The following is a 17018-nucleotide window of genomic DNA, read 5'->3' on the forward strand; positions in this document are numbered from 1 at the left end:
AAAGTAAAATATTACATTATTCAGTTCCAGATACGGGTGACTGAATGTTTTGTAACTTTATAGACACCCTGTGACCTGTAGGTTGTGATGTGTAACTGAACCGAGGCATAATGCTGAAATTCACTTTATTTTTCTTAAGAAATTCCGGGTTGTTCATAATGTTTTTAAAAAGATAATTCCTTAAATGTGAACATTTTCAGAACTTACTTTCTTTGCACTAAAAACAAAGGAAAAATGTGGAGTTATTATTTATAGGTTATGCTGTCCAGCTCACACATCAACTTGAGCTGAACGTGGCCCCTGAACTAAAATAAGTTTGACACTCCTGTCCTATCTGAAAACTCCCTCAGACTGATAAGAGTTTGCAAATTTCTGAAAAGTCAGCAACTAATCACCATTTTCTGAACAATGGATCTTTGTTTCTTATTGACAACTGTTTAATCTATACGGTTAAGCAAATTCCCTGTACCAAATCAAAAGTCACAAGATCTACATTTAACCTCATTCCATACATGTAAATACATTGTGGAGCACTGTATAGATAGAAGACTAAGAGTGAATCACCAACTCATCTTTAGCAGTATGAACTTAAAAACTGGGGTGTTGCATCTATTAAAATTGTATTTGTCAATGAGAACAGGTTAGCTCTTCTATAAACACTGGAATTAACTATTAATATTACCATTTTCATTTTCACATCTACAGCTTTAGAAAAAAAAAATTTTTTCTGACTGCAAGCTACAATTAAAAAATATGAGGGAAAAAATCCAAACCACACAATTCCATTGGACAAAAAAGAACATTTATTTTCATCACTGAATTATCCCATGTTGGCCAGCCTTCCAAAGATCACTTGACCCAGCTGAGGACATTGTCAGCGCAGACATCTAGTCCAGCTGTATGAAAATAAAATAAAGAAAGCATGAGTGAAGGTGAAATAACAGGCAAAAAGCATCCTTGTTCCAAATTCTCCCAGTCAGTCTCTCACTGAACAACAAATGCACTACTCTTTAAACATGTTCTACACATAAATGACCTCAATAGCTTTGTATTTGTTTTACTTTCTGTTATGATGTCACTTTGGATGACAAATAGCTTCTTGTCTAATGCATTTACAACAGAGTTTATTATTGTGTATCAGTAAATAGATACCTAACCGTAAACTACCTCATAAAACTAAAGTAGGTTAAACAAAAGTGGCTAACTGTCTTCCTGGTCTTCCATTCACTGCAAAGACACTTTGCTTAGTCGCTTGTTGTCGTTATGTTGTGAAATGCGATCTTTACACTAGATAATGGAGTTAAAAGTGGACAGGTTTACTTGCCTTGACGAAGCCGATGTCTTTAGCGTACTGCCTGAAGCACTGGCGGCACATGTTGAGCCCGTATTTACGGATCAGACCGTGTCTGTTCGAGCACACTCGGCTAAAATGAAGAGAGAGGTTGTGTTAATTAGCTAACAATATCATGAAATCTAAATTCCAGTGTATCTGTAGTCATCAGTCATTCAGAAAACAACTGCGGAAGCTGACAAACCCAGAGCCGGTTAGCATCGGTCAGCCAATCTGAACATCATAGCTCGCTTCAGCTACACACAATCTAAGTTTATTTGCCGTTAACATTTGGCCAGCATGCTACCACCACATAACATTTATCCCAACCACCTCCGCGAGTCACTTCTTAGCTGCTATCTGCATTATTGGCACTAAAAAAAGCAGTTGTTACACAAACACCGGCGGGCTAACTAGCTCGAGCGCTAATGCTGTTAAGGAAAGCGCATCCACGGCCGCCATATTAGCTCGGCTTCGGCGCCCATGCGGTGCACCTTTAGGAGCATTTTTACAACAACCAGAAGCCACAAACACCCAAACACTTAATGGTTTTAGTGCATCTATCGATATTTAAAAAACTGACGTTGATACTAACCAGGAGCGGGATCCCTGACCGAACTTTCTGGGGTGACTCCAGTAGAGCTGCTGGTGGCCCATCTTGTCTCTTTTCGCTCGAGTATCGGAAAGGAAGACAGAAGGCCGCGCTTGCGCAAAACAGGCTGTGGAAATGTCCTGTTTCCGGTTACCAGCTGCTGTGTTGCGCCTCCTGGTGGTGGCAGGCAGGTGGCGCTGCATCGCTACTACATCTACTACATGTAAAAGAAAAAAGAATCCTGTTAACCTTAATATTTAAATTTGTTAGGTAAGTTATCAGCAATCTTATTTCTCTCTTGGAAATCATTTTTCTATATGTATAAATAATGTATATTAAGCCTTTGTATGAATTTGTAAAGTAGTTAAAGCTCTTCCGTGAGCACTTGTTGGCCCTTTTGTCTTCACTCTGCGGTCCATCTCATCCCAAACCATCTGGATTGGGTTTAAGTCAGGTGACTGTGAAGGCCAGGTCATCTGATGCATTGCTTACAGTTTAAAGTAGCTTTTTAACCTTACCATTTAAGTTAGGCAGGTTAGATTGTATTATATATAACCTTATATTATAGGTTATTAATCTAAATATTTATGTATTAAAATAAAATGTAGGTTTTTGTGAGAATTTGTGAGGTAGTAAAAGCTCAGTGTATGTTGATATTAAAGTAGATTATTAGCCTTAGTTAAAGCTCAGTATATGATGATTTTAAAGTAGGTTTTTAGCCTTAACATTTAGGTTAATCAGGTGAAATTGTATTTGTATTTAGGATGTTTATCTTATTTAATCTAAATATAATATATATTGCGTCTTTGTATGAACTTGTGCCTCAGTTCCAGCTCAGTATATGATGGTTTTATAGTAGATTATTAAACTTAATTTTTTTATATAAATAAGTATAATGTATATTAAACCATAGTATGAACTTGTGCATTAGTTGAAGCTCAGAATATGATTATGTTAAAGTAGATTATCAACCTAAATATTTTTATATAAATAAGCATAATATATAATTTGTCTTAGCCTGAACCTGTGCATCAGTTAAGATAAGATAAGATAGACTTTATTAATCTCACAAAGGAGAAATTAAATTTAAATTTAAATTAAATTAATTTAAATTTAATTTAATTTACAACTCACTATATGTTATTAGAGTAGATTATTAACCTTAATTGTTTAGTACAAGCATGTGTAATGTATATGAAACCTTAGTATGGACTTCTTGTGCATTAGTTGAAGATCAGCATGTGATGACATTAAAGTAGATTATCAACCTTCACTATTTTTGCATAAATAAGTATAATGTATAGTAAGCCTTTGCTTGAACTTTTGCATCATTACATTTTGGTACTTGTAGATATTTAGTGAGTCTGCAGCAGCAGCAGGATTCTGATTGTGGCGTCGGCTGCCCCCCGCTGGCCCGGTGCATTGTGGGACAGCGGCAGCCGCTGGTTCCGTATTTGGGGTTTTCACTGATAGACGACAGTTGCGTTTCCATCCATGCAGCTCGCTGGACGGTATGGAGGAGAACGGCCCGCCGCCGTGCTAATGTTTCCCGGTGAGAGGACCGCTCGGCCGCTCCAGTTCTAGGTAACCGCCGTGGGTGTGCTGTGGTTCCGCCATGAACGCTGTTGTTGTTGACGAGGTTCGGGCTGGACGGGCTGCTGGGAAGTTGCTAGCCGAGGCTAACTTACTGTTAGCATTTTTCTGGGGAGCTCGCTTCCGTTAAACACCGAACCCGAAATGTTGTTTTCGGTCGTTACAGGAGCGTACGATGTCAGTCGGTGAAATAACGGTATTCGGTGATTAAAAATCGATAGGAGCCGTCGGTGGGTCGGTGTGCCAGACAGTGGCCAATTCAGGACAGAAAAACTAACGGATGGAGGCTGCAGAAACAGTAAAAATATGAGCCTGGACGAGGAAAGGCGACAGATAGTGGTAGATTAAAGCAGAAAGAATAAGTAGCGTCTAAAAACGGGAATATTTCAGCTGCAGAAAACAGTTTATTTGGCAAGAGTATGGAAAGCTTTTTTTGCGTTGCAGTGGGAAGGTGTGAAGTAACTAGGTTAGACAGCTTTGTTTTGAATTTAAGAAAACAGCAGTATACAGATGTTCAGGTAAACATCAGTAGCATATAGATCAGACATACATTATAGAAATTAGACTGGAGAGCAGGAAATGGAGGAAAAAAACAGTGGTACACTCATCATAGTTCTGCTTTCCTGCAGACTTTCACTTTTTTGCTGCAAAACAGCTGAGTGATTTGATTTCAGTGGAGTTTAGTTAAAACTTTTAAAAAAAGAATCTGTTTGCACATATAGCAAGGCTTCAAGTGATCATTGTTTTCACGCTTGATTGTTTTCTCCATTAACTGATTAGTTATATAGTCTGTAGAGTGTCAATCAGTGTTTCCCAAATACCAAGATGACATTTTCAGTGTTTTGTTTTATCCACAAACTGAAGATATTCAGTTTACTGAAAAGAAACCAGAATATTTTCCAATTTAAGGAGCCAAAAATGAGGAAATTTAAACCCCAAATTAACTAAGATTATGCGAATAATTAACAGCTTATGATAAATCATTGCAACTATAACATTTATTGTTTTCTTGCCCTTCTTGTTGTTTTTATTAACTTATTCTTTTTTTCTCTGTATGTTTTTGTTCTTTCACCTTAGTAATAATTTTGCAGTGGATATGATAATAAATGCTTATATATTGCCATCATGAAAGTCTGAAAATGATAACGTGAGCTGTTCACTTGACTAGAAGTGATATATTGCAATGAATATATATTTTCACTGCCGATTAATCTGTCATTTGTTTTCTAGTCTGTCAATTGTTGCGGTTATAACATAGAATGATGAAAAAGGAGATATTTACCTTTCGGATTATAATGATTACAGATGATATGTTTCCGTCTAAAACAGAAGAAGAATAAAAGTGCTTAATAAAAACGAAAGTTATGATCTTTACAACATTTTTTATCATTAAAATGAATGAGAAATTGTGTCTTTACATTTGCAATATGACAGGTGAATAAATTTTATGTAAATTTTTTAAATGCACTTCTTTAGTCATGTTTTAAATACTTTCAAAGTAAAAGTCTGGCTCTGTTCCAGCTTGTGATGTTCTCAATTTTTTCCTCTAGGTACGGTTTTATTCTTTCCTCAGACAGTTAATTAAACATACTTATTATCCTTGATAGGTTTGCTATTTTATCAAATGCTTACCTTAAAATTCATGTCAGATAGCAGTATATTAATTTGGTGGCTTTTTGAGTATATTTAGCAGCCAGTTACTAATACTGTGTTTACTTATGCTGTCACAGACTTTGTATTACAAGCTTCTCCTCAGCAATGTTAGTGACACACTGTGACAAGCTTTATATTATCAAATATTTATCAAAATGTCTAAATGCAATATCTGAATTGCAGGAGCTGCCTTATTTTATTTTTTTTAATTAAGGTAAAATATGTCACAACCCCCCCTTGTATAAATTAAGTGTTGTGGCACTCCAAAGATGCCCTGACCTATAAATCATGTTCTCAAGATGAAAGGAACATGCGTTTTCAGCACAAATAACATTTCTATATTTGTCTCAGTGGGAAAGAGTTGGAAAATCTTCCACTAAACTCATGTAACTGTATGACTTCTTTTCTGTTTTTGCACTTTGTTCAGCTCTAATAGTTACACAGCCGTTCAGCTGAGTGTCCAGGCACACAGCAGACAGATTGAAGGGGTCAGATATGTGACCGCAAATTTAATAACAAATAAAATATGGAGGCTCGCTCAGCTGGTCTGAGCAGCAGCATCCAATCAATACTGATAATGCAGATATTAATGCAGGAGAAAATAAGACAGCACGAAGCCTTAATCAACATTGATAGTAAGTAAAGATGGAATATCGAGAGCAGGAATGAGTTTGCTGTCCAGGGTGATGATGGATTAAATCCCATTTGTGGCTTTAGTCATACTTTCTGCAGAGACCAGTGGCTTGTAATGTAAAATGAAATGATTGATATTGGAAGTGTACTTCCAGTAAGCCTGGATGATTATCATTTATGGAATGTCAGTAATCTTGTTATATTATTATCCAGCTAATTTCATTTTACTGGACATTAAAACAGCGCCGTGCAGATGTTTTAGGCACGACAGTAATATTACACTAGCAATGCCCCCAAAGTAACTTCATAGAAAGTAAAATAAACTGAAAAAGCTAAACTAAATCAGTTTTGATCGCCGTTTTGCCTTTAAAACAGCTACACTTAGGGCAGTTTTTCAAGATAGTTGGCAGGTTTGTTGTTCCAGGGGCCTTCTTTGGATTTAGGCATAACCTATTTCTCTAATAAAACTCCTAAAAATAAGGAGTGTGTCTCTGTTAACGTTAGTCATGCTTTTTAGTTTTTAATCTGACTGTAATTCAATCAGAATTTTAAAGTAACTTTTTAGTCTGAGAGAAATTTGAGGTAGATCAGAGGACTCCAAAATGCATATAAAGTCACTAAGACCGGTTCTCAATCACTTAAATTTTGCAGGCAAATCTCCTGTTTGTTGTGTTTTGAAAAAATACAGAAATAATGAACTTTTGAAAACACTATATTTGCTATTAACATTGTTGAATTCCATTCATTTAACTCGGTTATAAGGATTTGCACCACTTTCCACAGACTACAGCCAGTATTTCAGCTGTATATTAGCAATAATTAATTAATTAAAATGCAATTTTCAAAACTTAGTTCACCAAAAGTTGAATTTCTTCTAGTCATTTTATTTATTTTTTACAAAGGTGACTACAAGTAGAGATAATTCCAAAATGTGTTTTGGGCAGTCGAGGAAAGTTTTAATGCCGTAAACGTTTTTTAAAATTATTTATTTTACAAAAGTCCAAGTTTAGCCGTTTGTTACCAATACTGTGGAAACAAGTGGTGACTCTGCATGCGATCGATAATTTATTATTTACATTTTTGAATTTGATTGCATATGCATTTCATCTAGGTTGTAGATGAAATACTCAGTCTGCAGTTCAGCTGAAAATAAATGATTTTTTTGTCACATTACATTTGGCCACAGCAAAGTCACTGGTAGCTTCCTCACTGTCCCAGGAAATGCAGAATTTTTATTATTTTTATTTTTTACTGACTCTGATATATAAGCATATAGTTCTTTTTTGGCCAATTTTTAAATCAGACATGGAGAATAAAATGATTTTATTGAGATGACGTGTTCAGACTTAGACTTGGTCATTTTGCTGATTGAACTGCATGCTAGCTACACATTATTGGCTCAAGGATCGTTAAAAATTTGGATTTTTTTGTCAGTTTTTCTTGGCAGTATATTAAGCGTACATTTGTTTTAAATAAATAAAACTGTTCTAGGAGCTACAGCTGAATTCTCAGGTGAAACTGGTCGTCCATGTTTGCAGTTCTGGACAGAGATTGTCGATATTTCGCTTGTTTAACATTCTGACTACCCGTGCACAGGACATGCTGGAATAGTGTTGTGTAGATGGATCAGAGCCTCTGTGCATTCTCCCAGTTGCAGAGCTGCTGTTATAGCGTATCAGAATTGCATACTGCACCTTTAACAAGTAAATAATTTAAGTTTATTCATGAGACATATCATCCATAGCAGCAGTGACCCTTCTCTTACCTTAGGAGTTGCCTTTGTTCCTCACTAAAAGTTTCTCTCAGCTGCTTTGTGAAGAACTCTTAAGTAAAAGTTTTAGAACTTTTAGTGCCAATTAGGGAGAATTCTAGTGGCAGGATTAGATCTTGTGTGAGTTTTGCCTGAGGGCTCAGGAGAGTAGGCATACCATCTGTTGTAGTCACCGTAGATAGTTTCTTATGACTCTGGCTGGATTCTTTTCATTTTCAGTGATTTTCTCAATTAATCCTTTAGCTGTTTGGTCGATAAAATGTCATTAAATGGATGAAAAATGTTGCCAAAGCTCAAGATGACAAATATTTTAGCCATAGCTGAAAGATGTTTGTCTTATTTTCAAAGAGGAGGAAAGAAATATTCACATTTAAGAAGCTGCAATCAAATATTCATGCTGATAAATCTATAATTTTAATAGTTGGTAGTTGATTTATTAGTTAACAACTAATCTATTTATTGATTAATCATTGCAGCTCTGCATTAAATACAGCATCCTGCTATAGCTGAGGTGTTTAAGCAGTATTCAAGCAGCAGTGGTTCAGTATTATTTTACCCTGAGCTTCATAGTGTCATATCTTCTTTTTTTCTCTGAGAATTCAGTGGTACGCAGTTTTTGAAAGTATTATATTTTATTATTGTTCTTTTCTTTTGAAACAGCCTCGAGCCTGCAATGTACAGTTTCCAAGTTTTTGCAATATTCTCCTGAACTTCTTAAGCCCTCAGCTAGATTTTGAAACTTCCAGCTGGGAAATACATCCCAAATTCACTCAGTAACTGTGAGGCCAAAACAAACAACCCTGAGCTCTGTGGATAAGACACACTTGGGAGAATTTTGAAGTACAATCAGTATTTCTTCGTAACTCCTTATCGCCAGACCAGAGCGAGATCTTGTAAATTTTACCAGCACTGACCTTCTGCTTCTATTTATTAAAACAGTAAAGTCAAGTTGGGGACATCTTATTTAGTTAAAATCACTGAAACTGATTAATCCGTCCTTTCTCTCCATGCCAAATGATCAGCTGTTTATAGAGATTTAAGCCAGTCATCAGCATGCTGAGTTTGCTCAGCTGTCATGGAGGTGCTTCAGCTCTCAGCATGTGACCTACATTACGTGTATTGGGTGCTAAAAGCAAATTAGTGGCCATTGAGTTACTCCACTGGTTCATGCACACATTTCACATGTTTTTACACACTAACAGCTCAGTGTTGTGCAACAGTGGAGTATTATTTATTGTCCTAACCCTCTGAACCCCAAGCAGTTGTTTCCTCTTGTCACATTTTTGTCATTTTTCCTCACTGTGGGCTCATTTTTCACTGCAACATAACGTCCTGCCCCTCCATGGAAACAGCACAACCATGGCTAGAAGGAAAAGGAAAATTAAACGTGTATTACAGAGAAGTTAAAAATATAAATAAAAGTTGAATTTCTTTGATTATTTATTTGACAGATGCACAGCATTCTTACAAATGTCCAAACGTTTTACCAGTGCTGGAAACAAATGTATAGATGTTTTACGATTTATATTTTCAGTCTGTTTTCTTACTCTTCCTTTCAGTTCTTTGCATGAAAACAGGCCGCAGTGCAGCTGAAAAGTCCCTGAATTTTTGCCGTGTGACTGTTGGCTGCAGCTGAGTCATTATTGGCTTTGAAATCGTGTCAAGGAGTGCAGGACTTTTTGTTCTTGACAGAATCTGATTACAGCAAACAGTGTTTTTGGCAAATTATAAAGAGACACATAATCAAGTGATTCTAATGAAATATTACAATTTTAGGCTTGGATTTGGTCAGTCAACATGCACGTCACACTTTTTAGTTCAAGAACTGTCAGAAAGTTGAAAATCTACTTATTACTTCTCTTTTTAAAGCTTCTGCCTCGATAAATGGTGAAATTTTATTGATTTTTTTTTTTTGTAAAGAAAGCCAACATGTTTTTATACCTGCCGATTTGTTTTGGGGTTTAGAGGGTTAAGCATCACTTTGATTACTTTACTTGCATTTATGTGAAATATTGTGATGCATATGAGGAAAGTATCCCCACCAAGCTGCTCACTTCCTTTTTTCCCTGCTTTATTTTTCATTCAGGTGGTTCATGCACACTCCTACCCCGCTGCCTCCCAGCAACCATCATGCCTTATGGAATATTCATTCACCGCCAATGACATTCCAGCGGGATCCATGTTTACAGCAACACTTCATTTTGCCAATAATTAGCCTCACAGCAGCTTCTTTTTAATCGGGCTTGCTCCCTTTGCAAAGCACACCATCGCAACTGCTTTTTTCTTCTTCTTTCTCTACAATCAAACTTCTCTTCCTTTGCAAGAGGCTGACCCTCTATCATGAGATTCCGAATCTACAAGAGGAAGGTGGTGATACTGACTCTGGTGGTTGTCATCTGTGGCCTAGCTTTCTGGAGCAGTGGAAGGCAGAAGAAGAACGGCTCGTTCCCCAAGGAAGTGGAGACGGCGAAGAGGAGCAGCAGCATAAGCAGCAGCAGCAGCAGCATCAACAATCACATCCAGGTCCAGGCCACACCTGCAGTCAGCCGTGTGCCGGTCCCACCGCCGGTCGTACAAGTCAATGACACACACCAGGAAAAAGCAAAGGACAAACCCAAAATACCCAAGCCAGAGGTGGATAACACCACTTTGGTCTACCGCGGCATCGTCTTCCAGCTGAACTTTGACCAGACAATAAGAAATGAAGAGAAGTTTAAGACGGCACGACAGAAGGATGATCTGGTCGTGGTGGTTCAGGTCCACAACCGACCAGACTACCTAAAGCTGTTAGTGGACAGTTTGCGGAAGGCCAGAGGTGTGGAGAGCATACTGCTGATATTCAGCCATGATTACTGGTCCCCCGAGATTAATAAAGTGGTGGCCTCTATTGACTTCTGCCAAGTCCTGCAGATTTTCTTCCCCTTCAGCATCCAGCTGTACCCCCAGGAGTTTCCCGGAAACGACCCCAGGGACTGCCCCAGAGACATTCCCAAAAAAGATGCCTTAAAGCTGGGATGCCTCAACGCAGAGTACCCCGACTCCTTCGGCCACTACCGCGAGGCCAAGTTCTCCCAGACCAAGCACCACTGGTGGTGGAAGCTGCACTTTGTGTGGGACAGAGTCCGAGTTCTCAAAGACCACAAGGGTCTGCTCCTGCTGATCGAGGAGGACCACTACATGTCTCCAGACTTCATCCATCTCCTGAAGTTGATGACCGCTCTGAAACGGGAGCAGTGCACTGACTGCGACATCCTCTCCCTGGGGAGCTACAGCCACATCGGCTACTCCAGCAAAGCGAACAAGGTGGAGGTGAAAGCCTGGAAATCCACCGAGCACAACATGGGGATGGCTCTGAGCCGGGACACATACCAGAAACTGATCAAATGCACTGACACGTTCTGCACTTACGACGACTACAACTGGGATTGGTCCTTGCAGCACCTGACCGTGTCCTGCCTGCCCTCCTACTGGAAGGTCATGGTGAGCGAGGCGCCGCGGGTTTTCCACGCCGGAGACTGCGGCATGCACCACAAGAAGGCTGCCTGCATGCCCATCAGCCAGAAAACCAAGATAGAAAACATCCTACAGAGCAGCGGGAACCAGCTGTTCCCCAAAAACCTCCTGATAGCAAAGAGACTGCCAGCCAACGGGGCCGGAGGCGTCGCCCCGCACGTCAAAAACGGAGGCTGGGGCGATATCAGGGACCACGAACTCTGCAAGAGTTATGTTCGATTACAGTGACCTTAATTGCTACTATTATATATTACTGTCTCTTTTGCATCCTATATAAAGAAAAAGTAAATCTTTATGGACTATTCTTCATATTGCCTGTTTTATTGGATTGGTCCAAATAAAGACGAATGTTGGATTTTTGGCTTCTTTAACACAAGTATGTCTTTACATTGAATTATTTATCCTGACAAATTTGCATTGTTTTGTATGACTAAATGATGATAATGATGTTGTGTTTTCTATTACAAAGGTTTTCAGATTAAAATGTGACTCAAAGTTGCTAAAAGAAAAAAGAAGTAGAACATCTGTGCTGACATAAACTGGGAGGCGCTCATTGGGGCAGTCACACGTCTGGAGAATGTGTGGACTTTGCAATCCCACTGCGCACACGTAATTAATTTGAAGATATTAATATCACACAAATTTGCTGAGATCAGAGTAGATCCGTCGAGACACCTTGTTCCATTTAAATAATCTCCCACTTTAGCTTCAACAGGTTTCTGGAGCACATCACAAATCTCATTACTGCCGCAGAAAGGAATAAAGTAACATGATACGGTGTTTTTCACGGAGCCACTGCGACCAGATAAAACTGCAGGCTGCCGTTTTATTTTGTTGCAATGCATCACTGTCCGGCTCAGGGTGGAAAATGGGAAGCTCAGGCTGCTGTATCTGTGCAGAGATTTCCACATAAATAAATACGATGCACCTGGACGGATCCCAAGGCGCCAATGCTACTTTGTGTTGTTGCTATTGAAGATGCATTTACATTTTAAGTGCTTGGACTGCAGCTCGGTATCGATGGTTTCCGCCGATGCTCGGGCTCGGTGGCTTCTCTGAGGCTGCATCGATTCCCCTCCTGTTCTCCCCCGCCTCCTCCCCATAGCTGCCGGCAACAATCAGTTCTGCACACTGTTCAAAAATCTGGAATAAGTTATCGCTGACTGGACTCTGCGTACGGTTCATACTGAATTCATCCTGCTGGTGGCCTCTCACAGATGCAGCTCTCCAAATACAATCCTGCATGAATTAAAATGCTTAATGTGAGCTGTTCAGGCAGACTTTATCACATCCTCTGCAGAAAGAAGCCCCAGTTCGTTACCTATGTGTGAACTTTAAATTCCTGTGAAGACATTCTGCTGCTGCTCGGGTCACGTGACTAAATAGTGCAGCTGCTCCCCCGGTGGAGGGCCAATAATTGGGCCTGCACCTCCAGGGAAACGCGGCTCAGAATAGAATGGAGAATAGAAGAAGTGGCACTTTGCTCCCGATTCGTGGTGACTAATGGTTAACTTCAGCTTTGGAAGCTGTAATGTGCCGTTGCCTCGCTTTGAAAAGCCTCGAAGTAACCACAGAGCCATTCACTCCTCTGAAGTGTTGTAAAAGCAGAGAGAGTGGCCAGTTTTCTAAACCTGCAGGAGAATGGAGCTGAAGTGGTCTTCAAAGAGGATAAATTAAGAATCTTTTTCGATGGCAGTTTGATTAGATAATTATAGACTCAAATGTAAACATCAGAAAAACTTGTTCAATGGCTCAATCTGGACTTGAAAGTGTCATTCAGTGGTAGAAAGTATGCAAGTACAATTATTAGGTACCTCTACTTTGAGTATTTCCATGTTATGCTGCGTCATACTTCTACTCCACTACATTTATCTGACTGCTTTTTGAGCTGAAAACTATGCACAATTGATGACAATGATTAAAAATGCAAGACATAGCTACAGCTTTGTGGATTTGTCCAAAAAGCAGTGTGTTGTCAGCTCACAAATAGTGATTCTCCTCCCTCTAAACTCCTGTTTCATTTCATTAAATCTTTCAGTGTTGCAACATCACAGTTTTGTGTACCACAACTTAGTTCCTTCTTTTTTTCCCCCCTCTCCTATTAATCATGTTTGGAGCCTCAGATTTATCTTCTATCCCTGAATATAAAACTGGGTATAAAGCAGCTGAAACTTGCAGCATTTCCAATGATACCCTGCTGCTGGCACTCTGATACTTCACTATTAATAATCTAATGGTGGCAAATGTAACAATACATCAGTAAGAAGGACTAAACCAGGACTTTTACTGCAATACTTGAACTACATTTCGCTGCTATGCACTTAAACTGAATTAGTTTTTTTCATGGAGGACTTTTACTTGTAATGGCGCATTTCTACCTTGACATATCGGCGCCTTTAAGTAAAGAATCTGAATGCTTCTTCCACCACTGGCCAGAGATCAGGCCTAACACAGAATCTAAATTTATTCTACAAAACTGACAATTCCATTAGAATGTTATTAGCCGGTATTTGCTACATTCAATTCCACTGCCTGACCAAAAACAGACGTCACTCACACTAATGTTTGTTTAATTTGACCGCCTTTAGCTTTGATTATGGCACTCATTCGCTGTGGTATTGTTTCAATAAGTTTCTGCAATGTCACAGCATTTATTTCTGTCCAGAGATGCATTCATTTTTCACCAAGATCTTATATTAATGATGAGAGTCGGACCGCTTCACAAAGTCTTCTCCAACACATCCCAGAGATTCTCAATGGGGCTAAAGTCTGGGCTCTGGAGGTCAGTCTATGCGTGAAAATGACTTCTCATGATCCACTCATTCTCAGTGTGAGCCCCATGAATCCTGGCATCGTCATCGTGAAAAATGCCTGTGCCATCAGGGAAGAAACACTCCATTGAAGTAAAAACCTGCTCATTCAGTATATTCAGGCAGTCAGCTGACCTCATTCTTTGGGAACATAATGCTGCTGGACCTGACCAACCCCAGATCATAACCCTAACCCCCACAGGCTGGTAGGCACTAGCCGTGATGAGTTCATCACTTCATCCGCCTCTCTTCTTACCCTGATGCCCCCATCAATTTAGAACAGGGTAAATCTGGACCCATCAGACCACATGACCGACCACATTTGTTCCTGAAGATGATGGCTCACCACTATCTTTCCAGTTAATGTGTTGGATGGTTCTTTACCTTTCGTAGTTTCAGAAATCTGCAGGCCAATAATTTGACCCTTCTGAGACAGATCAGCATCCTTTCTACGACCACAGGATATGTCTTCATTCCAACATGATTGTTTAAGAAATAAGAAGCTCCTCACTGCGTCAGCTAGGGTTAAATAAGTTGTTGCAGCTGAAGCGTATTCATCACTGCAGTAATTATCCAATGGAAGGCTCTTATCTGTTGGCCTTAAGTTACCCTAACTTTACTTAACTCTGGTATTACATCTGTTATAAATTATGTCAACAGAGAGCTTCCAGACACACAAAACAAAGTATATTTTACGATGAGAAACTGAAGAGCAGCAACAAGTTGGACAAAATTAGCTTACTTAGGTCAGAAAATATAAATTCTGACTTTTTAACAAACAGTAAATGGCTCTATGTATGAAATATTTGGTTCTTGGTCAGTGGAAGTAAATACAATGAGCAAATTCACAAGACATGGGTACTTTTGCATTAGTAGGACTATTAATGCAGACTTTTGCTTGTAATGGAGTATTTATGCATCATTGTGATGGTGCTTTTACTCCTTTTCACCACTCTGCTGCAGTATAATGGCCTCAAATGTACAAAATGGCCAGACGCATCATTCCAAGTATAACACACTTCACCTGTGTTTCGTCCTCTTTCTAAATTCCCAGCTGCTTTATATACACCTTTAAATTGACAAAGTGCACAAAGAAAATCAGCTCTCGAAATATCAATGCAACCATTTTGCAGAAGGAGCTTATATTCCAGTGTTCCATGGAATTTATCATCCTCTTACTTCCTAACATAACTCATTCCTTAATTTGTCACATGTGGGTTAAATAAACGTCCCTATGGAGTGTTTAAAACAGGCAAGATTTATGTGATTACTTCCAGAAAATGACAAGGCCTGCCTGGTCAATGGAGATACAAGCATCTTTTTTTTTCTTTGCAAACTCCATTGTTTGCGCTCATATTTTCTGTCCATTATGTCAAACTGTGAACGCTGGAAGCTGCTCACAGCGCTGAGAGGATGTATTAATCATTCATAGCCGCTGCGCACATTGCTAGGTAAACAAAAAACTCTGGGTCAATATATGGAGAGGCATGCAGACGAGGGAATTGCATCAGTGTGAGCAGATGATTAAAGCAGGACCGTACAGTGGGATTCTCTCTCAATCTATTGAATTCCCATCAAGTGGGACCTATTTCCCTGAAGATGCAAGATAGATGGAGCTGTTTGCCAAGTGTTTTGATTGCTATTCAAATGGGCCTTAAGATTTGAGGGGAATTGGGTGAATAAATGTGGTAGTTCAGAGACAGAAAACTGAATAAGGGGACATATTTTATACTCAGGGGGATGCTTTTTAAAAACAAATTAAAACATCTCACTAAGCACAAATCCTGATTGATGCCTTGTGAGCAGCCTGGCAGTGCTGCAGCAGTCAGTCAGTCAGAGCTGCCAGCTAACACCCTGACAGGATGATCCAGCCTTCGGATTCCACTTCACATCACCTCTGTTCCCTCTTTACACTCTTGTCACAAGCTGCTGGTCGGTTTAATGGCCGTGAGTGCTTGTGTTTCTTCTAAAAGTGACTCATAAATTATGGAGCTGCAGTTTTATTCCACTCTCAGATTATAAAATATACATGAAGTCGTAGGAAGGCATTTGTGAATGGTGTAGAGAGATGACAGGATGCACGGACAGATGGAATGACAGACAGACGAAAATCAATTGATTAATGATTTTAACGGAAGTTCTCATTTGTGTGAGCAACACTGCCGCCCACAGGGCTGCTGTCACACTAACATGCTGGAGAAAATTTGGTCAGGAGGGAAAAAGGAGCAAAAAATTTAAGAATAAACGGATGGTCCTGCTATGTTTAGCTGGGTCAATATATATTTGAGAGACTTTATAAGTCCATGGGATATATCTTGCATACATTTATGTTAAAAGTAAAAAATAATTAATAATGTTTTTTGTATTCATTATGATCATGTCTTTACAAATTCCATAATTATTTATTATGGAAAACAGTCATTCATTAATAAAAAATGACTGGAAATAAGTAAAATGTCAAATAAGTAAATAACTGTCCAAATTTAATACCCAAGTCGATCATGACAGATATGTCTTTTTTTGGCAATATATCAAATTTAATATGGAAAATAACAAATTGTATCACTTTCAATTAAGTTCCCCATTACAAAAACACCTCTCCAGGAAGTGTGTTAATTCCAGATCACATGACCTGCTCCACATGATGTCATTTCCTCCTGAAAAAAAGACTGGCAAGACTCCAAGGCTTTCTGACTTATTTAATATAAAGTAGTGTGTGAGCCAAGTGTGGATTTATGGCATGCCGACAGGTTTATTACAAATATCTTAATAACTAACTTTCTATTTAAATTTTACTCAATAGTATATGTAATATTTAGAAGACTCTTTCTGTAAAAATGCCATGTGGTGTTTGGTTATAGGCAGCCATGTTGATTTTAGGCCTGAAAACAGCAAAAATGTCAACTATGTTTCAAAAAGTCCCACAATTATGTTGACCCAGCAACTAATATTTCACTGAAGGGGAGATTTGTGTAAAGTTAATGCTGTTGTATTAAGAGATACGTCTCGATAAGTGTCTGTTGTGATAAAATGCCAGCATATTTGTAGTTTGAATCTTGAATAATGAAACTAATCTGTTGCTTGTGCTGCAATGCTGGGAGTGTAACTAAAATTTCAATGAAA

At 38.9% G+C, this 17018-nt stretch overlaps 2 protein-coding genes across 3 annotated transcripts; one reads left to right on the forward strand and one right to left on the reverse strand.

Annotated features, from left to right (window-relative positions):
* Window positions 1-785: 785 nt before the first annotated feature.
* On the reverse strand, window positions 786-2068 carry rps29 (ribosomal protein S29). The gene is made up of 3 exons (XM_022200508.2): window positions 1926-2068; window positions 1325-1424; window positions 786-896 (listed from the first exon to the last, which is right to left on the reverse strand). The coding sequence occupies exons 1-3, from the start codon at window positions 1985-1987 to the stop codon at window positions 888-890; spliced, it is 171 nt and encodes a 56-aa protein (XP_022056200.1). The 5' UTR covers window positions 1988-2068; the 3' UTR covers window positions 786-887.
* Window positions 2069-3336: 1268 nt separating this feature from the next.
* Window positions 3337-11461, forward strand: mgat2 (alpha-1,6-mannosyl-glycoprotein 2-beta-N-acetylglucosaminyltransferase). 2 transcript variants are annotated; one of them, XM_022200524.2, is made up of 2 exons: window positions 3337-3474; window positions 9659-11461. In XM_022200524.2, exon 2 carries the CDS (start codon window positions 9913-9915, stop codon window positions 11311-11313), a length of 1401 nt encoding a protein of 466 aa, XP_022056216.1. In that variant the 5' UTR covers window positions 3337-3474; window positions 9659-9912; the 3' UTR covers window positions 11314-11461. The 2 variants fall into 2 exon arrangements, with proteins under 2 accessions (XP_022056216.1, XP_022056215.1); XM_022200523.2 differs by having other exon boundaries at window positions 3340-3506.
* The last annotated feature ends 5557 nt before the right edge of the window (window positions 11462-17018 follow it).

This window comes from Acanthochromis polyacanthus, chromosome 16 (assembly GCF_021347895.1).
Source record: "Acanthochromis polyacanthus isolate Apoly-LR-REF ecotype Palm Island chromosome 16, KAUST_Apoly_ChrSc, whole genome shotgun sequence".
Lineage (NCBI taxonomy): Eukaryota > Metazoa > Chordata > Actinopteri > Pomacentridae > Acanthochromis > Acanthochromis polyacanthus.

What these genes read in the sequence shown, in the direction of transcription:
- mgat2 (XM_022200524.2), top strand. Translation starts at nt 9,913, where the DNA reads ATGAGATTCCGAATCTACAAGAGGAAGGTGGTGATACTGACTCTGGTG.
- rps29 (XM_022200508.2), bottom strand. Translation starts at nt 1,987, where the DNA reads ATGGGCCACCAGCAGCTCTACTGGAGTCACCCCAGAAAGTTCGGTCAG. An exon ending in GGTCAGGGATCCCGCTCCTG is followed by an intron (nt 1,425 to 1,925) that starts GTTAGTATCAAC and finishes TCTTCATTTTAG; the next exon opens with CCGAGTGTGCTCGAACAGAC.